We start from the raw sequence: 24,342 nt of genomic DNA, 5'->3' as shown, positions 1-24,342 counted from the left end.
GAAACCAGACCCAGCCATCCATCAGCAGCCAGACTCAGTCAGCCAGCCTCAGCCAGCCAGCCAGCCAGCCAGCCAGCCAGCCAGCCACCCAGCCAGCCAGCCAGCCAGCCAGCCTCAGTCACCCAGCCTCAGCCTCAGCCAGCCAGCCAGCCAGCCAGCCAGCCAGCCTCAGCCAGCCAGCCTCAGCCAGCCAGTCAGCCAGCCAGCCAGCCAGCCAGCCAGCCAGCCAGCCACCACCAACCAGACAGATACACAATGGCTTACAGGGTGTAATCCTTTCCAAACCGTGTCGATTGTTCCCTCCAGGTGGGCTGACATCCCTATTCTGTTCTCCCCTGCTGTCTCCCCCTGTCATCCCCGTCTCCCCTCCGTCTATCATCCCCTGTCTCTCCCTCTGTCCACCACTTTCTCATAATTCTGTGCAAGGCATATTGATATATACACGTCTTACCCTTTACTCTTATCTATCCATCTCCTTCCCTTCTCTCTCACCTATCTATCTATCCATTCCCCCTTCCCTTCTCTCTCACCTATCTATCTATCCATTCCCCCTTCCCGTTAATTCCCCTCATCTGTCCATGCTCCTCTTCTTTTCTGTCTCTCCATTTCCCTACTCTTCATCCGCGTAACCTCGCTCGCCCCCTTTTCACATTCGTTTCTACATTGCCCCCTGTTCCTATTCGTTTCTTCGTCCCTCTCTCCTTTTCCGTTTCTCCGTTCCCCCTGTCCATATCCGGTTCTTCATTCCCCCAAGTCCGCCTCATCTTTCCCTTTCAAATCTGCTTTCAAACTCTCTCCGTCCACCTGTTCGTATCCCTCTCCCCGTCTGTCTGTTCTCCTTCTGTCTATGAGCCATCTTAGTTCAGTGCTTTAGAAAAGGGCGTGAAAGACTGACAGACCACCCGGGATAGTGTACCAAGCCTTATAGACTACCCAGACAGTTTACCAAGCCTTATAGACCACCCAGACAGTGTACCAAGCCTTATAGACCACCCGGGACAGTGTACCAAGCCTTATAGACCACCCAGACAGTGTACCAAGCCTTATAGACCACCCCCGGACAGTGTACCAAGCCTTATAGACCACCCTGGACAGTGTACCAAGCCTTATAGACCACCCCGGACAGTGTACCAAGCCTTATAGACCACCTAGACAGTGTACCAAGCCTTATAGACCACCCGGACAGTGTACCAAGCCTTATAGACCACCCAGACAGTGTACCAAGCCTTATAGACCACCCAGACAGTGTACCAAGCCTTATAGACCACCCGGGACAGTGTACCAAGCCTTATAGACCACCCAGACAGTGTACCAAGCCTTATAGACCACCCCCGGACAGTGTACCAAGCCTTATAGACCACCCTGGACAGTGTACCAAGCCTTATAGACCACCCCGGACAGTGTACCAAGCCTTATAGACCACCTAGACAGTGTACCAAGCCTTATAGACCACCCAGACAGTGTACCAAGCCTTATAGACCACCCAGACAGTGTACCAAGCCTTATAGACTACCCGGACAGTGTACCAAGCCTTATAGACCACCCAGACAGTGTACCAAGCCTTATAGACTACCCGGACAGTGTACCAAGCCTTATAGACCACCCAGACAGTGTACCAAGCCTTATAGACCACCCAGACAGTGTACCAAGCCTTATAGACCACCCGGACAGTGTACTAAGCCTGACGTTCCAGCTACAAAGTTTTTATTTAGCCCAAACACCTGAATGATTGTGTGTGTGCAGAGTAGCAAGCCTGGAGGAGGAAGCCTATAGCTGCAGCAGAAAGATCTGCTGGAGGCAGCGTTGCAGCAAGCCTGGAGGAGTAAGCCTGGGGGCGACGTTGCAGCAGAGATTCCGGCTTCAAAGGTCTTCACGGTAGTTAGCTTCGTGCTTGGGGGCCCTTGGGTATCATGGCCGGGAAAAACGCTAATCCGGGTGATAACCAGCTCTAAACTCGTCCCCTTTTCTGCACATCATTTCACGCTTAAATCGATGCTCTTCTAATGCTCTGTGGGGGAGATTTTGGTCTTGCGGTCCTCGAGCGTAAGGTCGATGAGAACGGGTGGTGCTATACTTGGTTACCACTTTACTGACTCCAAGCAACAGGTAATCCGTCAGAGAGGATAAGCACTACAAACGGTCAGTTTCAGGGCAAAGCGAGCTTACGGTAGGTGCTTCAGAGGGTCGGAGAGGCGGGGTTAAGGTAGAGGGATGCGCCTGTGTGCGGGTCGTGATGGCGGTCGTGGGGCAAAGGCGGTAATCCCGGGATCATCCGGAACAGTGCGTGGGGCGGCGCCCAGATTGCCATATATCCGCCAACCAGACGCAATTTATTTTTACCTGTTTTCCAGCAAAATCGTTCCCATTTGCTATTTCCGCTGTTGCGAGACAGTTATGACCGACGTGGTGGGGCGTCATGGAGCAGCGTGACATGTAAGAAAAAGGCGCGAAATAACGGGTGGAGCGGACGCGGACGCTGATAACTCCGCCTCATTCCGCCTTAAGCTGATTGGTCGGCCCGATAACGTGGGATTGGTGGGCTAATCCCACCGCCGGCCGCCGCCCCGCCAACCAGCGCCCACACCGCCACCCTCGCTCCTCTGCAACCCACGGTAATGGCTTCACATTGTTTGTACCCTCTTTCCTAAACTCTTTCAACCTGCAAGAACCAGCCAAAAATGTCCCGCACCCCCCCTGGAGTATTTTTCTCCCTCACAACCGGATGAACATGGCGAAGACGGTGGTCCCTGAGGCTACAAGGGAATTGTTTTGCCGCCTGCACTTAAAGGATCTAGCCAGGAGGGACCGGGTAATCTTTTCATTGATATTTTAATTAACAATGTGTCTACAAATCGCCCCGCTGGTCAAACACCGTATAATGACAATAGAGAGGCTGTGAGAACCACGGGGGTGGGAACTATTGTACAGGGAGGAGAGGGGGGAAGTTGTGTAGGGTATCCAGGCTGAAGAGAGGGCCCAGGGCTGACTCCTGCTTGCTTCACCTTGTCACGGGACGGTTCAGGGGGAAAGGATTTTTCTATATCTATGTGTGTATATATATTTTTAAGAGAGTATTTATTTCGTGTTTTTTCGGTTGTTTCTTATGTGTAGTTTAGTTATCTTTGTCTCATGATTTTTCTTTGTTTTTTCTTTATTCTTCTTCTTCTCTCACGGTTTCTCATAACTTAGACTAAACGAAAACCGAAATACGAGATTTTTATTAGGAAGAGACGCAAAATTGCGCATACACACAGACGCACAGCTCATACAGACAAATTTCACGTATCTAATTATTTGTGTTTGAGGGCTGGGAGGCTTAGCTCGTGGGGCCCACCTCTTCGCTCTCAGCTAGCTGGTCTGCCCGTTCTCTTGGTTAGCCACAACGTACACAATCTAACGTTCTAACCTAACCTGGAACGCACGAACCCAAACAGCCCACTTAACCTAACCAACTGACGCATAGAGAACATGGAACCACTGCCTCTCATGGCAGGTTAGTGACCATAACCTGCCATAACGGCACATTGGTTGGGAGGACGGGCTTGGGGGAGTGCCACGACGACTCCAAACATTCAATAAGTCTCTCAAATGTGTTTTTACGGTGTGAGTTGATTTCTGTCCCTTCCGCCTCTCTACCTCCGGATCTCTGCTCACTCGTATGGTGGTGATGGAGCACTTTCTTGATAGATGGAGTGAGGGAGTGGTGATGGAGCAACTTCTTGTTAGATGAAGTGATGGAGCACTCCCTCTGAGTCTATGGTGTTTCTAGTTCTCAGCTGTTGTTTTGTTTAACTAAGACTAGGGGTTCATTAGGTACGTCATTGAGGTTCCTGGTGAAACTGCAAGCTAGAGCTGTTATCTTACCGCAACGCATCTGAAGCCTGCCTCGATCTATAGAGACTCATTTATTTCATCAGATTATTATTTGTATCCATGAGGAATAAACTTCCTTTGAAGCTTTAATGCTAAGTAACTATCATATATGGAACAGGATGAGCCAGGAGCCAACTGTGTGCCAGAGCCTTCAAGTGCTCCCTTAACTTGATATCCTGCGCATCAACCTGTTGAGCTAACAAGTTCCAGATGCGAGTCAACCTAAAAACGAATGTTCGCTGATGGACTGATGTTCTTGAGAAAGACATTACCAGCATTAAGCTGGCAATGGTTTTACCAGCTGAAAGCTGAGAGCGTTGTGTTATGGGTGCCGACTACTAGTTGACCACGAAGTTGGGGCAAGTGCGGAACTTTGAGAATGTTGACCTTATACATAAGAGTAAGTCCACCAACATCTCGACAGTGTAGGCAGCTCAGACTAGTCCAACCAGACTTGGTCAAGACTAGAGATGAGCCTTCTCGCATGGTGTCCATTTTGTCCAAAGTTCTGATGAATGATGGGGGGAGGAAGCTCTTCAATTATATCTCACTCATTGGTGTTTCTAATTCTCATCTGTGTTCTCTAATTCGATCTCGAGAACTCCTTTGAAGATGTTGTTCAAAACTGTATCCAAAAGTTCTGTCTCCCCTCATTTGGAACGAATTGCCCATGTCCACTTTGTCTATATCCATCAATATCTTTCCTAAACTCATGGGTTTTGTCATCTCTATATTTGACTCTCTCGTCCTTGCTGTCGACGCCTGGATCTGGATAGTAAGCCGTCACTACAGGATCACACAAAATTGTGAGTGCAACCTTCGCTACACTAGTAAATTTCAGAATTGCCTTTAGATATAGGGAAAGATAAATATTAAAGACTGTTCGTACACACACGACGCCTTTTGTTCAACACATTTTTTCTTATCGTGCCCTTCCGTGCTCCTTGAATACCACTTAGTATCTTGTATGTCGTGACTGTGTTTCCTCTATCTCTTTCCCGCTCTAGCGACGAATCCTTGGTACGAGTCCTTGGGTCCGTGGGATTTTGTGTTCGTAGGACGCGGAGGCGTCGTGTTCGTTATCTTGAGAGGTTATCTTGAGATGATTTCGGGGCTTTTAGTGTCCCAGCGGCCCGGTCCTCGACCAGACCTCCACCCCCAGGAAGCAGCCCGTGACAGCTGACTAACTCCCAGGTACCTATTTACTGCTAGGTAACAGGGGCATTCAGGGTGAAAGAAACTTTGCCCATTTGTTTCTGCCTCGTGCGGGAATCGAACCCGCGCCACAGAATTACGAGTCCTGCGCGCTATCCACCAGGCTACGAGGCCCCCTTCGTGGAGGTCTTTGTCCGTTGGGGGCATCCGTGTCTGTGATATTTCGACTAATCCGTGTGTGCTTGGGTCTAGCTGTGTATTCAGCTCTGACCAGATCTTCTCAGCCTCTCTCTCGTCCTCCATGACCTAATCCTACTCCTCCTTCACTCTCGTCACTTGATCCTATATTACATCGGATTGGTTTGGTTTTTTTTTTTGTGGGGTGTTATTTACGTTTCAAAATGTTTCGTGATTTACATATCTGTTTAAAATATACTTGAATTTATAATTTCCCTGTTAATTTCTAGTATTTTTTTCACGTCCTCGTGATGCTCCTTCCATATGGCGCGCGAACACACACACATGCACACACACACACACACACACACACACACACACACACACACACACACACACACACACACACACACACACACACACAGAGTGGTTGTCAGAGTGTCAGAGTGGTTGACAAATGGAATGCATTAGGGGGTGATGTGGTGGAGGCTGACTCCATACACAGTTTCAAGTGTAGATATGATAGAGCCCGATAGGCTCAGGAATCTGTACACCTGTTGATTGACGGTTGAGAGGCGGGACCAAAGAGCCAGAGCTCAACCCCCGCAAACACAACTAGGTGAGTACAACTAGGTGAGTACACACACACCTGAAAGAAACTACTTCCCTATAATGGCTAGAGAAAAAGCCTTGGGAGTAGACATAACACCAAACCTAACTCCGGAGGCCCATATAAACAAGAGAACGACAGTAGCGTTCTAACTCAACATTAATCCAACGACAGCAGCTGCGTTAGATGCATATTCCACCGCGACTACAATGATTAGAAAAGCTGTTGAGGAATGGGACTCATTAGTGAGCATTCTGCATCTACATCCGCCACCAAGATAAAGTTAACAAAAAAAGATTAAAACCAGTGCAATAAAACAGAAGCGACAAAATAAGCAGGGAAAAAGGAGAAGTCCTCTCCTCCATTTTAAACTTAGACCCAAATATCACAGGAAAAAGGTTATCATGTATATCACCAAACTCAATTACGGGCTCGCCATAGCCCGTGCTACATGGACACTCCGTCCTGAATAGCTAAATCTTTAACAACAAGTAGCGTTCTCTACACTGGCAAAAGTCAGAACATCATTCAGGAACCAAAATAAGAAGGCTTTCAGATCGCTGTGCATCACCTACGTGAGACCAGTTTCAGAGTATGACGCCCCATCGTGGAGCTCCCATCTAAAAACGCATAAGGAAACTCGAAAAGATTCCGAATTTCGCAAAGAGGCTCGTCCCAGACTTGCGAGGGATGGGGAATGAAGAGTGACTGAAGGAACTGAACCTGACGATGCTAGAAAAGTGAAGAGAGAAGAGACATAATAGAAGCGTATAAAATACTTAGGAGGATTGATAGTGGAAAAATAGAAAATGCTCACAATGAATACAGTAGAACAAGAGCGCATGGATGGAAGCTTGAGACTCAGATGAGTTATCAAGATGTTAGAAAGTTTCCTTTTAGCATACGAGAAGTTTGAAAATGGAATGAACTAAAGGATGACATTGACTTCGTCATGTTACAAGTGCCAATCCCCCTGATGTTTCACAGTGCAGGCCGTGCGAGCCATATCCCTCTGCATCTCCTTCACCACAAATACACATATAGACAGTGTAGATTGGGGCAGCAAGGCTGAGAGCGACTGCAATACAGAGCTGTTACAGATCAAGAGAGTGTGCCTTGATGAACACCTTCACTTGATACTTGATTATTATTATTATAACATTACATGTTATAATAATAATAATAATAATATAATAATAATAATAATAATAATAATAATAATAATAAGTTATTCACAAGAAAGTACAATAGGTTGGTGAGATTACATAAGACTGGTATTTGTATATTCTTACAAAAACCACTAACACGCATAGCATCTTAGTGTAATGTTCACCAAAGAGCAAAGTTTTAATTCACCACTACAGCATGATAGAATGAGTGGGTAGAGATGATGGTGATGAAGATTAAGCCACCCAAAAGGTGGCACGGGCATGAATAGCCCGGAAGTGGTGGCCCTTTTGAGCCATTACCAGTATCAAGAGCTGATACTGGAGATCTGTGGAGGTGCAACTGCACCCTGCAGTGGGTAGAGACCTGTTGTTGTTGTTTAAGATTCGCTACTCAGAACAATAAGTTCCAGTAGCACGGGCTACGGTGAGCCCGTATGGGGCTAGAGACCGAAAATGGCAATATATATATATATAGCAACAGAGCAACTGCACCTCTTCTGACCATGTTAAAAGCATTTTAAAAGTCTAGTTTGATCCAAACCATTTGGTCAGAGATGTTGCTGGCAATGTACGCTCGTGTTGCTTGAGCGGCAGCTTCACACCCTTGAGAGATCCCAAATCCAAACTGTAATTGTTTACCAGCCGCTTGCTGGCTGACAACCCTTGTGGAAGTCTTGGCAACAAGATGTCGGAGTGCTGCCAACAGCGATCGGCCTTATATATATATATATATATATATATATATATAACTGAAAACTCACACCCCAGAAGTGACTCGAACCCATACTCCCAGGAGCCACGCAACTGGTATGTACAAGACGCCTTAATCCACTTGACCATCACGACCGGACATAATGAGGTGATAGCCGAGGCTATTTGAACCACCCCACCGCCGGCACTCGGATAGTAATCTTGTAACACTGTAAAAGTGTTTGGGTTAGTTTATTTAAAATATATATAGAATATGAGTCACAGACAAGGATCTGAGAGGCGCCAGTTGTCTGCCTGAGATCTCACACCTCAAAGCGTTAATGACCTCAAGTGACCTGAGGTCAGATCATGAGAATTTCACCTTGCTTCCGCTAAGCTCTTAATTGTAGTCTGGTAGCCTTCAAACAAGCCGACGTTTAAGGAGTGGCTTGGTAGTGCCGGAGGCTATCTACTTGTGGGCGGAGTTAGCTACTAGGGTCCCCAATATAAACTCGGAGAGCTATCCAGCAGAGAGCATTAATCAAGAGATTAATCAAGAGAACAGCAGACGAGCAGAGCAGGGAGGCTGTCGGCCGGCAGGGCGGGAGTCTCTGTCAACTACAGACCCACCCCCTCCCCTCTCTGTCCAGCTATAGGCAGAGACACTTGGTGAGTTGAGCAGTAAGGTGACTTGGTCGTGTTTACATATGTTGTGTGATGATCAGGGGCAGTCAAGTTGTAGGGTTCTCGAATTCTTGGATGATGACTCACTTTGCATATTAAACTGGAACATTTTAATTGAATTGCTAAATTATGATACTTCATGTGAAATATAATTATGAATTTATTATTTAAATTGTGTTTAACTTTGTTCCCTAGAGATTTTGAGTTGAGGTGAGAAAGCCTCTGTAGTTACTGGTTTCATGGTTTAGAATGAGTACATGATAAAGATGGGAACTACTAATAATGAACTCATGATAACATCTTTGGTGAATTTTGTGATACAGGCAAGTTCCATTCCTTGTCTTGTATGTAATGATCATGAATGGATGGTGGCAGCATTTCGTCTTCTACTATCTACTCTTCTACTTCTACTATCTACTCTTCTACTTCTACCTATCTACACCTCTCCCTCCACCCCCTCTCTAAACTCTCACTTTCACTAATGACCCTCCTCGCTCCTCCCACCTCCCTACCTCTCACCCCAAACCCTCACTAATTACTTCACTATTCATTTCTTTCCTTTCGTTTCCTCTTATACGTTTGTGGGGCATGATTCTGTATTCTAGAGTTCTCTCTAGAGTTTCGGGTAACTGATCAAGTGACGGCGCCTTGTAGTCTTAGCACCTAGGTAGTCAAATACCTAGGTTACAAGGTGTTGAACGAGAGAGGTTGCCTTAGGAACTCTGGAGGGTGCTCTAGAATAGTTAGCTAACTGGGGACGGGATAACGGACTAGAGAGAGCTGTTTCCCCCGGCCTCGTTAGTTAACTGGGGGGTGGAATAATGGACAAGATAGAGCTATTTCCCCCACCCCCCGTTACAATGTTGGCAGCGGTGTTGAACAATGTTTATGTTGGTGTTCTTTTGAACATTGTTCAGTCCCACGTGTCTTTTGCCGCTCAGGCGCTATCAGGGAGATCTTGACAGGTGTTTTACTTTCGCGATTTAGCGAGCTTTGTTCAGGTTAGGAGATGGTGATTCTCTGGTGTTGTGTTTAGTGATTTTGTGAGTTTTGTGGTATTCAGGGAATGTTCACCAGAACTTGCGTGTGTAGTGATTTATGTTAGTAATAAGATTTGGCGATTTTGGAACTTAGCGGTTGGTGGGTAGTGGAGGTCAGCTGAGTGTGACAGGTGACCTCGCATGTCCCAGGGGGACACCCAGCCACCGCTGGTCTCCAGGTCAGTGGGGAGTGGCAGGTGTAGTTCTTAAGTAGAATTTAGTGGTGGTTCTGCTCAGATTATTGCGATCGACTGTTTTACTCCATTTGAACGCAATAACCCGAGGTGTACTGGTATTGTACAGCATGCTAGGGGGAGCCTTAGTATGTCAGTAGACTTCACGTTGGGGACGCTCGACGTTAGATAGTCTGGTCACAGGGGTGGCAACAGTTTGGGGTTGTTGACCGGCGGAGAAGCTAGGGAGACACTCTGGGTCACGTAGGTGGCTGTAGGTTAAGGGTGGGAGTAACGGCGGTTTATGTACTTAAGATTAGGAACGGTACAGTTAAGTTAGGCTAGCGTTTTGTCTATTAGTGTTGATTTTTTTTTTTGTGACAAGTTAAAGGTAGTGATGACCTTATTCTCTCTTCTCTAACTTTCCTCTGTTACTGTCTTATGTTCCACCAAGTCAGTATCATTCAGAGTTAATTGGATTATTAAAAAAAAAAAAAAAAAAATTGAAGTGTAGTTGTTGCCAGGAGGAGAGCGTTATGATATAACTGTGTAACCCTATACAAACTACAGGGTCACACAACAGCATGGAACACGGGTATTGTCGGCTTTATGTTCAATTCACAGGTGGGAGCCAGAGGAGAGGCGCGACGCATATACAGAAGAGGGAGACGGCTGCTGTGTACCACACTCAGGGGCGTTTATCACCACCACCACGACCAGCCCACTACCTGGAGGTCATGGCTCCACCACCACCACCACCCCAGGGGACCCCAAGACGCAGCCCTCTCGGTCGGTCAACATTGGTCTACCCAGTGGACCCCAAGACGGACGGACCCCAGTGGACCCCAGGTCGTTCTGCAGACGACCCCAGACGACCCAGTAATGATGGAAGAGGAGCAACAACGACTCCAGTCTGTCCCACCAACATCGGTATACCCAGGATGGACCCCAGGACGGACAGACCCCCAATGGACCCCAGGTCGCTTGTCTAAGACCCATGGGAGAAAGAAGAGAGAAGAAAGAAGGGAGAAGAAAGAAGAGAGAAGAAGGAAGAGAGAAGAAGGAAGAGAGAAGAAAGAAGAAAGAAGAAAGAAGAAGAAGAAGATAAGACAAGCTGAGTGAGACACGATGCCTCGTGTCCCTTGCTGGTGTCAGCATCATTGCATGGAGCGTAATTGCAAGACAGGATCGTTTGCCTTGACTGGCCGCCCCTCCTACAAGCATGTTGCTCTGTTGAGTGATTCTTCCTGTGTCATGCGGACTTGATGTGGCTGTCAGAAGTAGCTCTCTGAAGGAGGCGTGCTGGAGCAACAGGGAGGAAGAAGAGTAGGATGGGATTTCTACTGTTGGCAACTATATGAAGGTCTCGAAACTTGTAGTCCCTATAGCTGTGAAGAACCCCAATATACGTCTCTCATGGTGACTGACGTAGGGCCAATTACAGATCAGCTGGGACAACCGAATTCCACGGTCCTGTGCTCAGTTCAAGTAGTAACGGCTTTCGGGTTGACCAAGTGTTGTTGTGCGTTAACGACGGAGAAGCGACGGAGGCAGTTGTGTTGAAGAAATGTGGTACAGGATTATCTACAAGACCAAGCAGTGACGTCGCCCAGCCAGAGACAATGGACGTCTGTCTACATATTTCATTTTTTAGAGTAGGATGATGTATATTTGTTTAGCTAGGATGTATTTTTTTTTTCGTTAATAAAGTTGTTGCACACAGCTAGCTTGCTTTAGCAGTGTTGCAAAAACTTTATTTCGGGGAGAAGGGGAGATGTAACACTGTAAAAGTGTTTGGGTTAGTTTATTTAAAATATATATAGAATATGAGTCACAGACAAGGATCTGAGAGGCGCCAGTTGTCTGCCTGAGATCTCACACCTCAAAGCGTTAATGACCTCAAGTGACCTGAGGTCAGATCATGAGAATTTCACCTTGCTTCCGCTAAGCTCTTAATTGTAGTCTGGTAGCCTTCAAACAAGCCGACGTTTAAGGAGTGGCTTGGTAGTGCCGGAGGCTATCTACTTGTGGGCGGAGTTAGCTACTAGGGTCCCCAATATAAACTCGGAGAGCTATCCAGCAGAGAGCATTAATCAAGAGATTAATCAAGAGAACAGCAGACGAGCAGAGCAGGGAGGCTGTCGGCCGGCAGGGCGGGAGTCTCTGTCAACTACAGACCCACCCCCTCCCCTCTCTGTCCAGCTATAGGCAGAGACACTTGGTGAGTTGAGCAGTAAGGTGACTTGGTCGTGTTTACATATGTTGTGTGATGATCAGGGGCAGTCAAGTTGTAGGGTTCTCGAATTCTTGGATGATGACTCACTTTGCATATTAAACTGGAACATTTTAATTGAATTGCTAAATTATGATACTTCATGTGAAATATAATTATGAATTTATTATTTAAATTGTGTTTAACTTTGTTCCCTAGAGATTTTGAGTTGAGGTGAGAAAGCCTCTGTAGTTACTGGTTTCATGGTTTAGAATGAGTACATGATAAAGATGGGAACTACTAATAATGAACTCATGATAACATCTTTGGTGAATTTTGTGATACAGGCAAGTTCCATTCCTTGTCTTGTATGTAATGATCATGAATGGATGGTGGCAGCATTTCGTCTTCTACTATCTACTCTTCTACTTCTACTATCTACTCTTCTACTTCTACCTATCTACACCTCTCCCTCCACCCCCTCTCTAAACTCTCACTTTCACTAATGACCCTCCTCGCTCCTCCCACCTCCCTACCTCTCACCCCAAACCCTCACTAATTACTTCACTATTCATTTCTTTCCTTTCGTTTCCTCTTATACGTTTGTGGGGCATGATTCTGTATTCTAGAGTTCTCTCTAGAGTTTCGGGTAACTGATCAAGTGACGGCGCCTTGTAGTCTTAGCACCTAGGTAGTCAAATACCTAGGTTACAAGGTGTTGAACGAGAGAGGTTGCCTTAGGAACTCTGGAGGGTGCTCTAGAATAGTTAGCTAACTGGGGACGGGATAACGGACTAGAGAGAGCTGTTTCCCCCGGCCTCGTTAGTTAACTGGGGGGTGGAATAATGGACAAGATAGAGCTATTTCCCCCACCCCCCGTTACAATCTTGGGCATAGCATTTTACCAAATCACCTCATTCTTTGGGGCACACGTGAGGAACACAAATGCGAACAAGCCTGAATGGTCCCCAGGACAATATGCAACTGAAAACTCACACCCCAGAAGTGACTCGAACCCATACTCCCAGGAGCCACGCAACTGGTATGTACAAGACGCCTTAATCCACTTGACCATCACGACCGGACATAATGAGGTGATAGCCGAGGCTATCACCTCATGAGCTGAGTTTTCAGTTGCATATTGTCCTGGGGACCATTCAGGCTTGTTCGCATTTGTGTTCCTCACGTGTGCCCCAAAGAATGAGGTGATTTGGTAAAATGCTATGCCCAAGATTACTTTCCGAGTGCCGGCGGTGGGGTGGTTCAAATAGCCTCGGCTATCACCTCATTATGTCCGGTCGTGATGGTCAAGTGGATTAAGGCGTCTTGTACATACCAGTTGCGTGGCTCCTGGGAGTATGGGTTCGAGTCACTTCTGGGGTGTGAGTTTTCAGTTGCATATTGTCCTGGGGACCATTCAGGCTTGTTCGCATTTGTGTTCCTCACGTGTGCCCCAAAGAATGAGGTGATTTGGTAAAATGCTATGCCCAAGATTACTATCCGAGTGCCGGCGGTGGGGTGGTTCAAATAGCCTCGGCTATCACCTCATTATGTCCGGTCGTGATGGTCAAGTGGATTAAGGCGTCTTGTACATACCAGTTGCGTGGCTCCTGGGAGTATGGGTTCGAGTCACTTCTGGGGTGTGAGTTTTCAGTTGCATATTGTCCTGGGGACCATTCAGGCTTGTTCGCATATATATATATATATATATATATATATATATATATATATATATATATATATATATATATATATATATATAATATATATATATATATATATACTGAAACCTATGTTGACTTCAGTGCTGCACAGGCAGGAGGTGCTGCCAATCACCGGGAAGCAGCCAAGTCATGTAAATACAGAGAACATAAGAACAAAAGTAACTGCAGAAGGCCTATTGGCCCATACGAGGCAGCTCCTAATAAGAACTAAGAACCTTGATCACCACTTGAGACCTTGATCACCACTACAATCTTGTCCCCATTGCCTCAGAGACACTTGGTGCCTGGGGTAAAAGAGCTGCTAGCTTTTTGAAGGAGTTAGCTAATTGAGTCCAAGCTAATTGAATCAACTAGAAACCCTAGAGCCGCCAGTTTTCTCTTTCAGCGCCTTAGTGTGGCGATCCAGAGAGGAAATGCTCACTGCATCCATGGTTCCTGCCCGCCATCTGAGGAGCTGGAGGAGCTCTACAACTTGTGACAAGTAGCCGTGTACCTTGCATGTAACCAATGTTCTAACCTTTTTTGTGTAATGAAATTTTAAAATAAAGTTAGATATATATACACACATACAAAAAGAATAGGGGTAGTAGGAGAAGAAAATATCAAAGTGTTCAGTGAGGATCCACAAGGTCTTCTCTGAGTACTCTTTATTTTCTTCTCCGAGGGTATGGGTCCCTACACGTGCACCAGAGGTGGTACCCCTTTTTGGTTTATACTAAAAAATACTAAAATATATAATTCACATAGAGCAAGAAGAGCAATGAAGGATTAACTAAAATAATGTTTTTAAAGATAGCAGAGTTAGCCTGTTTTTGAACAGGGGTTTAGAGCATATTCATGTTTAATGGATTATCACGTGATGTAAACTGACATCTCTCTCTACCGCCGCCGTTATCACCAATGTTTACATGGCTTAAAACACTGTTACCACCATTATCACCAATGTTTACATCGCTTAAAACACTATTACCACCATTATCACCAATGTTTACATCGCTTACAACACTGTTACCACCATTATCACAAGGGCCATTATTTTCACTATCATTATTACTTCCACCATAGTCATCACTATACTATCATTATTACCATCAATATTACTACCATTATCACTATCAATATTACCACATTTATCATCATTACCATCACACGACTTGATAATAGTTCAGGATGAACCGAATCGTCGTCGCTTCTCCATTTTCTGTTATGTGGTTTGGTCATCACAATTATCAACATGCTTATTACTACTGCCACCAATACCATCCATACTACCACCACTCCCACCATCGCTACCACCACTACAACCACCAACGCTACCACTATCGCTACCACCATTGCTACGCCCATTACTACCACAACCATCATTGCTACGCCCATTACTACCACTACCACCATTACTACCACTAACCTCACCATTACCACCACCACAACCACTCGACTCTTGGTAATCCTCTACTTAAGTGCAAGCTTAAGAGACGTGGTCGAGTGCTGAAGTCAATATACACTCAATGAATCTTTCTATAAATCTATAAGTGTCAACATTTATTTTTATTTGAAAAAAGCACATAGTATTTATCATGCCATAGTGGAACCTACTTGTATTAGTTTGAACGTACTCACCTAGTTGTACTTACGGGGGTGAGCTACGGCTTTAAGGTCTCGCCTCTCAAACCTTTATCGACTACTGTATAAGTTTCAGAGTCGATTAGGCTCTGTCAATTTGTTTGTGAATCATGTCCAACCACTTGGGCTGGACGGTTGAGCGACGGTCTCGCTTCATGCAGGTCGGTGTTCAATTCCCGACCTTCTTTGTGGTTGGACACCATTCCTTCACACCCCCCCCCCCCGTCCCTTCCCAAATTCTTATCCTGACCCTTTCCAAGTGCTATATAATCGTAATGGCTTGGCACTTTCCTCTAATAATTCCCTCCTTGTTCGTGTACTACCCCATACTATAGTCGTTATCCTGTCTATTTTCCAGAGTATTTCGTATGTGATATTCATAAGAACATAAGAACAAAGGCAACTGCAGAAGGCCTATTGGCCCATGCGAGACAGCTCCTATCTATAACTACCCAATCCCACTCATATACATGTCCAACCCGCACTTGAAACAATCGAGGGACCCCACCTCCACCACGTTACGCGGTAATTGGTTCCATAAATCAACAACCCTGTTACCGAACCAGTATTTACCCAAGTCTTTCCTAAATCTAAACTTATCCAATTTATAAGCAAATACAATTCGTCTTCATCTCAAAAAACATAAATTAATAAATTCATGTTTCCTGTTTCTTCTCTTCCAGTGAATTTACCTGATTATACTTAAGGGCCACCATCTCTCTACTGGCCTCGACGGGGACAGGGAGCTGGTGGAATGTCGAAGGTCTCCCCCATTGTTCCTGAACATTATTTTCCACCCCTTATGGGTGAAAAAGCATCTCCTATTTTCTGTCCTACATTGTGGCTTGATGAGCTGGAAGCTGTCGCCCCTTTCAAGCGTAGCATTCGACCATTTAATGAGGTCGTCTGACCTCATTAAAGGACAAAGTGGTCTTTGCTCTTCCATCAGTGCTTGTGGGTCATACGTAAAAACTTGGTCTGGCTTCAGTAGGGCCCTTCAGAATTCATGTGATTTCAGTAGAAAAGCTGTTGTGTGACTTTAAAAAGGGTGGTCTAGTGGTAGTCTACACGGCATGGCAATGCCTTGGTCTTAGATTCGCGCCCACCTCACAGCCCTAGTAGATGTTTTCATTCAAGCAAATGAGTCGAAGTAGGGGAATATGTAGCTGTAGATAAACATCGGCATGCTTGTCGGTACAGTTAAGATCGAAATTCATGGTCCATGTAGATGAACCAAACATATCATTACAGGTGTGCAAGGCAGGAGAGCCGAGCCGAGGGAGAGTATAATTCAACGATCTCTAGCAGTAGTGAGGGAGTATACAGCGCCAACATGACAAATCATCGAATTTTTATGGAATATAAAGTTGGTTACACTGAGTGACATTGGGGGAAGGGGTTAAGAATATCGAGAGGGTGGTCAGGGGGCAGTGCAAGGTCAGGGTGCAACAAAGCTCTTGAGCCAGCTTTTACCCTTAATATTGGGAAACAGATTTTCCAGTGGGAATTGTACATTCGTAATTAAAGGAAGTGAGCCTGTGCAGACAGGGTATCACGCCACTAGTGGTACTTTCCCACTCTTTTCAACGTAAAAAATGAATGATTCAAATATTACCAGAGCAGTATGCAAGAACCACGCCACCAATTATAGTTCCCACTTCATGGATAGGATGTTTTCCTTTGAGCTCTATTCTCAAACACTGAATGATTCTATTGTATGATAAGCTTTTCTATTAAATTTCTACTAGTGGAGGTTTTTTTTTTGTTAGGCTTTCATCAGAAATCTGAATATAAATGTCAACTTTTCATGCTAGCTACCAAAAATACTTTAATTAGTCTGATAATTTGCTGATTAAATAACATACATGTTAAGGTGTTCTTATGTATGCTCTTTGTAAAGCAGTATCTTGACTTTGAAATTAAATTGGACACTTTTGATGTCCTAATTTATCATGCCCAGATTAGTACATTTTTTCATATTATGGCAAGAATGGCTAGCAAGATTAGTCTTACATTCTAGTTCTCACTGCTCCTGTGACTTGTGCAACAAACTGTACCAACGCACATGCACAATGAAATCATAGTAACGTGATGTATCAATGAGAATGTCAGTATAGGAACCGTGAGGAGGATTTGAACCTGCTCATACTCCCAATCACTACACCACTAGTACAAACAATACTTTTTCTGTTTATAAGTAATTATCAGAATAAAGTACCGTGCCAGGATGGCTACAGAGCAGCTTTTTGGACATTACAAATTTAATATGTGCTGAGGATGCGGGCTAATGTTTGTATATAGGTATACTCAGAATGTTGAGTGTACTTTCTAAGTTGACACTTTTAAGTATTCTCTATATGCATAGTGCTCAAGAATGAATTACCATTCAAATTTTTTATTTTAATACAGTATACTTATCACATGAAGTATGTTTTCATGAGAGAGATATATTTTCATGAAACATATACACTAATATGTTTATTTATTATTGTACAACAGAATACAGTATGCAAATTGAAATGTTTTTTATAATTTATTACAGTATTTCCTAATCACAATACCAGGAACAGTCATTTGCACAGATATGGTAAAAACGTAATTTTACATCAACATGTGTATATAAAATTAGTAAATATTGGAAGTAAAGCTTAAAAGTGATAAAATATTCCAGCTATTTTCCAGACACACTGGGATGTAAAGGTGTAACGTTAGTTCTCCGAGACAGTCCGAGTCTTAGTCCAGTATTGCGGTTATTACCGAGCGATGATCTAGTGCAAGAACTTGAACTACTGTTCCCCAAAGACTGGAGTAAGGGACTTCTAAAGGGAGTTTTAACTAAACCTACAGACACTCTAGGAATTCCAGAAGATGGGGAGGTAACTGTTTTTGAATCGACAGTTATTTTGGACTTTCCTCTGGCAAAGGTGCTGGAAGAGTTGGTTGTTTTTTCTTTGGACACAATGAGGGGACTACAAGGAGTCACTGCAGAAGGGCTACGAGGGGTCACTGCCAAAGGGCTACGAGGGGTTGCTGCAGAGGAGTTTCGAAGTGGAGTCACTTTAGAAACGTTTTGAACGACAGCCAGAGACTGAACTTGAGGTGCATTGTTTTCCTTTGCTGCAGATGTTGTTGCTATTCTGATAGGAGAGCATTTCAGATTAGAACCTTTATTTTTTTCAGGTTTAGTAGTTGACTTTGATGATTTACCATTTTTTGTAGTTTTTCTCTCTCTAGTTTTTTTCTTCTTTGGAGATGGTGCAAAATCGCTTCCCTCTGAAAAGTCTGAGTCATGATTGGCACCTTCACTGAATCCATCAAAACTGTCAGAGTCAGTGTCTGAAATAACAATAAAATAATAAATAATAATCATCAGTTATTACAATAAGTAGTAATTTAAAGAATAACATTTTACCAGATTATTTTCTTCATTAATTATTTAAAACAACAATATGAGAGTATTGTATTAAATACTTACATAGTGTTGAATTAGAAACTGCTTAATTGTTTTAACTTTGTATTCAATAACGATTCTTGCATTCATTGAATAGGAGTATAAAGTATTGAATAGGAGTATATATTTCATGCAGGAAATGCATGAAAGCAGCAGATGCTGCAGAGACAGATACACAAGTTTTGAAAGCAGCAATGAAAAACAAATGGAGTGGTTACAGGAAATCAGACAAAAGGTATGCGACAGTGGAACTGAGCCAGAGGATTACAATAAAGCAATTATACCACTACAGTATATGAAAATAAAGTAGAAACATAGTGAGTGCAAGAATTACAGACATTACTTTAGAAAGTATAGCAGGAAAAATGCCTGGCTGGATAGTAATTGGAAGAGAGCAAATTTATTGAGACAATGGATAGCAATGAGACATGTGTATTCTGTGGTGGAAGAGAGTATGTAAATCAGATATTTACATCAAGACAATTTGTAGAGAAGGCATCCTGTTTCTTTCACTTTTATCTTTTCTTTTTTACATATTTAATTTACAAGTTAACACAAGTATGCACTTTTTCAAGCATACTGAGTTTTATGTTTTACACATTATTAGTTCTTGGAGCAAATACTTAACTTAGGCTGTGTAATTTACTAAACCAACTTTTGATGATCAGAAAATTACTTTAGTGCTTTATAAATTCTTTATCATTTGAAAGCTAATTCAATATCTGGGGAAATATACAGCTAACTCCCACAAGGAAACAAAATTCTTCCAGTAAAGAGAGAGAGAGAATATCAATTAATTTAAAAATGGACAATCTTTCAGCGTTTGTCAATCCACTACTAGATACGGCCTGCCTAATGCTGGGTAGGAGTGGAATGAAACGGCATAGTCACTGATGCAGCCCTTACCTAATGATGAACCATGTACTGCTTAATCAATCTTGGTGAGTAGTGTGGATATCTGTCTACTGTAATTTTATTATTTGTGATTTCCTAAGATATCAAATGATGCAAATAACTATACCTTCTTTGAATACCACCGTCTTCCTCTGCCTCTTGCTAGTAATCCCTGCAGATGTGCACGGTTGGGGTTCTTCGTTTTTGTTACCTGCATTACATTCAAGTTTCGTTACTTCTAGCAAGTCTGTGTGTGCTGCTGCTTCTTTCGTTATAACAGATGTTGTTATAGCAGATTTATCTTGTGGAGAGATTGGATACTTTTGCTTGTTTACCTCGGCATCCTGGTTTTGAACAGAGTCACTGAGCGGCAATGTGCTGTGTTTGGTTTCAAGAGTATCTTTTGACTCGGGCAACATGGAGCACACTGAACCTTCTGCCCTATTTATTGCTTTTGTGTCTACTGTCATTTTTCTTTTATCAGGTTGTTTTTCAAAATCAGTTGCATCTCCACTGTCAAGTCTCGATAATACAAGGGCAGCATCCAATTCACGCTGTAAAAACAATGAGGATAAGGTCACTTGTTCTTGGCCAATTAAAGCTAGATATTTATGATAAGGACTAGGGAACAAAATAATATCCTCATTAGTTTTTTAAAAAACCTAAGGTATAAATTGAAAGAGAAGTTTATCTTTCAAATGGCACCACAATCTTGTTTGAAAATGCATTATTTAGTGAGATTTTGAACAAAATATGTTGGTTGTTATCAGGCAAACGTGAGCAATACATAGATACCCTTTGCAAACAATAATTAGCAGAACAATGAATAGTAAATATCAATTTTTCAACTTCCAGTTAAGAAACTAAGCTACCCCCTGATGCCAAGCAGGTGGCAGCATATACAACCAAAACAAATCTGGCAAAGCTGGAAACCGATCTTCTAGTTCAGACTATCCAAGTAAGTTCGGGACAGAGGGGATAAAATGGGTGGGAATGAAGGCATCCACATGACTGGCTTAGATAGAAGTGTTTCACTACAGTCAACTCCTTCTGAGGCCCATCAGATGCTCCCTGAGCCAGTGTACTCTTCAGCCAAGCTACAGGACATGAAACCAACAGGACACTTACACAAGCCGAAGATACAAAGGGAGAGTGGGAGCAGGTGGAGGTAGATCTGACAGAAACCATAGTAACAGACGGGCTATCAGCAGACTAGGGCTACATAGCAATGTCGAGGATAAACTTAATCGGGTGGAAGCAAGCTGAAAATGCACTGATCGACATCCAAAACCCACAGACCCCTCCCCCACCCCACCCCCAAAAAACAAGCTTCACTGTATCAAACTTTCTAAAGTTATGTATACAGTAAGCATAGGGGTAACTCAGCTTAATCATCCAGCAGAGAAGTTTACACAGTAATGTCAGATCTTAATATCCAGTGCTTCTTAAAAAAAATAACTCAATATTGTGGTGGAACGTTGTGTAACAGTGATGAAAGGAAGGAAGGTATAATATAGATCAAAATATACATGTTTATACTGGTGACAATTCCATTACAAATAGGTGACATAAGTACATGGCCAACAGCACACACTGAGGTGTCCAACCACTTGACACATGCAAGTGTCAAGTGTGTAGATAGTCTACGCTGGTGCATGTGTCAAGTGTGTAGATAGTCTAAGCTGGTGCATGTGTCAAGTGTGTAGATAGTCTACGCTGGTGCATGTGTCAAGTGGTTGGACACCCACTTGACACATGCACCAACGTAGACTATCTACACACTTTGGTTAACATCTTGGTACAAGCTACATCAATATACAAAATTGTGATGTCATTTTATAAACGTCTCCTTTTTCAGTTCATACCATAGAGACTTCTGAAAGTTATTAACCATATTTTTAATGAACTTACAAACACAAAAACTTTAGTGGCCGACTATGTTGAAAGGCTATGTATTTAAACGTAAACTTCATATGAAATATTAATAAATGTTAAAATATTAATAAATGTAAGTAAAAATAAGAAGCATGCTGTAGAAACAAAAGGTTAATTACATCAATCGATTTATTTAGTTTAGGAATGAATTACAATATGCCAGATATTTGAATATTAATTGATAACTTCTCCAGGACAACATTATGAAATGCAGCATGTTACCGTACAGAAATACTGTACAGTATTTCAAAACTAATAAAATCAATCTGTTTTAATGGGATGATATACAAGATAAAACATTAAAAAAAAAAAAGAGTGCCCAGGTAAGATGTTAATGCTATAATTTTGTCATACTCTCAATCACAAAAGTGTGGTCAATGGTTATTAAACAATTGTTAGTGAAGATAACACACACTACAATATGGGCACTGAAAATGAGCAAATGTTTAGTAACTTTTGCAATACATATTATCCTACATGGAAATATAATTCGACTATAATCCATTGTATGTACTATATACAGTATTGTGTTGTAGTGGAAAACATATATTTTTTTTTATTTATGTAATTCAACTATCTTAGAACATTTGTATACATTACATGCAAAAAACTGTAACAAAATATAGTACCACATTTCCTTACTTGAAACAATTTTTCTTCAATAGTTAGTCTCTTAGTAGTAGTTGTTCTGCTAGGGGATTTTTGGGTGGAAGTTAAAGAACAACTAAAAGATATTGGTGAAGCTGAATTTTTATCTAATTTACTCTTGTTGCTTTCTTCTGTTTTTTTGTCATTTTCCTTTTCTAAATACCGTTTCTTATCGTCACTATATTTCCTTTCCTTATTTTCCCTTTCTCTATCATGTTTTGATCTCTCTTTCTCTCTGTCTTGTTTATCTCGGTACTTATCATCTCTTCTGTGCCTATGTCGGTCTCTATCCTTGTCACTGTCTCGACTTTTATCTTTCTCCTTTTTATCCCTTTCATCTCGACTTCTATCTTTCTCCTTTTTTTCCTTGCCATCTCGACTTTTTTCTTTCTCCTTTTTATCCCTGCCATCTCTATACCTTTCTTTTTCAGGTTTCCTATCATCCCTCTTTTCTTTCTTCTCCTTATCACTATGATAGCCATTCATATTCTTCTCAATGTCTCCAACTCCTGTTTTCTTTGTCATTTCACCACTTTCTTTCTTCTTCTTTGGAGGTGGTGTAAAATCTTCAAAGTCATCTTCTGCAAGAAAAATAAATAAATTATTTTCAAATGTATCTGCACGAGGTTTGGGAGGTAAAGTAACCTAATAGTTTTTTGTCCTTCTAAGGAATACATGTATCTGTTTAGTAAAAATATTTCATTATTTTATATAGTAAAGTTGCTTCATGGACAAATATTAGGCCTAGTCATCATAGCACTCCTTGTGAATTTGTTTCAATTTAATAGTTTAAAAAACGAGTGGTTCTGATGTGGTACTGGAAAATTTGCTTCATGATATGGTATACCGTTTCTTTGACCCAAAGATGTCAATAACAAAAGTCTCAATATCTATAATACTAATGCTATATATAAAATGCAAATATTCAATGATGATAAATATTAAAAAAAATATAAGAAGTATAAATATTAAGTAAATAAATAACTGATTACTGTAGCATACTAACTTACCATCTTTGGAATCACCAAACACTTCTGCATAATTCACAGATTTTCGGATCCTGTAAAGAAAAATTAATAAGTGATGAAATTTAAATGTAAAATAGATAGCTCAAAATATTACAGCGCTAAAATGCAAAAAAACTGTAAAAAGCTAAAATGTGATCATTATTTGAACATATTAGTATATTAGTTGCTCTGATAAAATTATAAAATTACAGTATTGGGTGACATATGGAGAATATTAAAGATTTTTTTTTAAATGTTATAAAAAAATCACAAAATTTTTATGCACCTTTAATTTTTGATAATGAAAATCATTTTTGGTCTCAAGCCTGGTGTGATGATTTCCACAAAAAATAATTTGTTCAAGTACTTGATAGACTTTATTAATAATAATTATAATGATTCATTTGATGGGGACAGGAAGTCTTTATATATATACTTTATATAGGCTTATATATGCATACTTTAGGCTTATATATACAGAATTTAAGCTTATATATACATACTTATATGTATAGATGTGTATATATAAGCCTATATCCAGGTTCCCCCCCCCCCCAAGGTCAAAATACTGACCCTTAACAAGATGCAACCGCAGAACAGTTGCCCAACTACCAGGGTACCTATTTACTTCTACGACAACTGAGACATTAGATGAAACGAAACTTGCCCAATTATCTCGCCAGGAAATCGAACCCTGGCTCCTAAACGTTGAGCCGAGGACACTGACCACCACCTATTTAATTCTACTAGACCTGGTAGTTTATGGATATTTTCCATGTGCATCAAGTATTCGTTCCTTAGTGTATTAGTGCATGGTGATCACTCTTTAAACAAAATATAAACATTATATGAATCTACTCTAGCATATCCTGTTCTAATCTAACCTAGGTATGAATGGGGGTGACAGCCACTCAGCTGACCCTCAAGAGTACTGCACCACACTAGGTTTCTTCCTTATCTGTCTATAATATTAGACACTAACCTTTTATTTTCACTTTCTTCCATTACACATTAAAGGTAAGTCTCTTTAACAAGCATTAAATCGTTTCGTTAAAGGCTTAGACTCAGGAAAAACACTCCTTGCTAATGTTTATTTTGGCGCGCAAGTAATTGAACATCTATTTTTATTATAAAACTACAAATGAAACAAAAATATTTATAAAGATTAAGTAAAATATAATTGTATATTATTTATAAATCCTTAAAGGGACTAATTTGTCTTTGTTGATTTATTAGAAAGTTGTTAGTGCAGGCAAAAGCTGTGTATTTGACTCAGA

General features: G+C 42.1%; 2 protein-coding genes across 6 annotated transcripts in view; one reads left to right on the top strand and one right to left on the bottom strand.

Annotated features, from left to right (window-relative positions):
* Positions 1 to 24,342, top strand: part of Rab3-GAP (Rab3 GTPase activating protein) — a 114,166-nt gene that overhangs the window by 57,027 nt on the left and 32,797 nt on the right. For 2 of the 3 annotated variants that reach the window (XR_011223075.1, XM_069305946.1), the window contains exon 2: positions 19,402 to 19,522. The exons of the other annotated variant lie outside the window; for it this stretch is intronic. Coding sequence is in view for 1 of the 2 variants with exons in the window: in XM_069305946.1 (XP_069162047.1) it covers positions 19,501 to 19,522 (22 nt within the window). In the remaining variant the exon portion in view is untranslated. The remainder of the gene's footprint in view (positions 1 to 19,401; positions 19,523 to 24,342) is intronic. 3 annotated transcript variants of the gene reach the window in all.
* On the bottom strand, positions 17,510 to 24,182 carry LOC123770801 (splicing regulatory glutamine/lysine-rich protein 1). 3 transcript variants are annotated; one of them, XM_045762958.2, is made up of 5 exons: positions 24,048 to 24,182; positions 23,069 to 23,118; positions 22,053 to 22,639; positions 19,603 to 20,029; positions 17,510 to 18,466 (listed from the first exon to the last, which is right to left on the bottom strand). In XM_045762958.2, the coding sequence occupies exons 1-5, from the start codon at positions 24,068 to 24,070 to the stop codon at positions 17,802 to 17,804; spliced, it is 1,752 nt and encodes a 583-aa protein (XP_045618914.2). In that variant the 5' UTR covers positions 24,071 to 24,182; the 3' UTR covers positions 17,510 to 17,801. The 3 variants fall into 3 exon arrangements, with proteins under 3 accessions (XP_045618914.2, XP_069162050.1, XP_069162051.1); XM_069305949.1 differs by lacking the exon at positions 24,048 to 24,182 and adding an exon at positions 23,950 to 24,009 and having other exon boundaries at positions 17,651 to 18,466; XM_069305950.1 differs by lacking the exon at positions 24,048 to 24,182 and adding an exon at positions 23,352 to 23,419 and having other exon boundaries at positions 17,651 to 18,466.

This window comes from Procambarus clarkii, chromosome 56 (genome assembly GCF_040958095.1).
Source record: "Procambarus clarkii isolate CNS0578487 chromosome 56, FALCON_Pclarkii_2.0, whole genome shotgun sequence".
Taxonomy (NCBI): Eukaryota; Metazoa; Arthropoda; class Malacostraca; order Decapoda; family Cambaridae; genus Procambarus; species Procambarus clarkii.
This window is presented reverse-complemented; position numbering and strand designations above follow the sequence as displayed.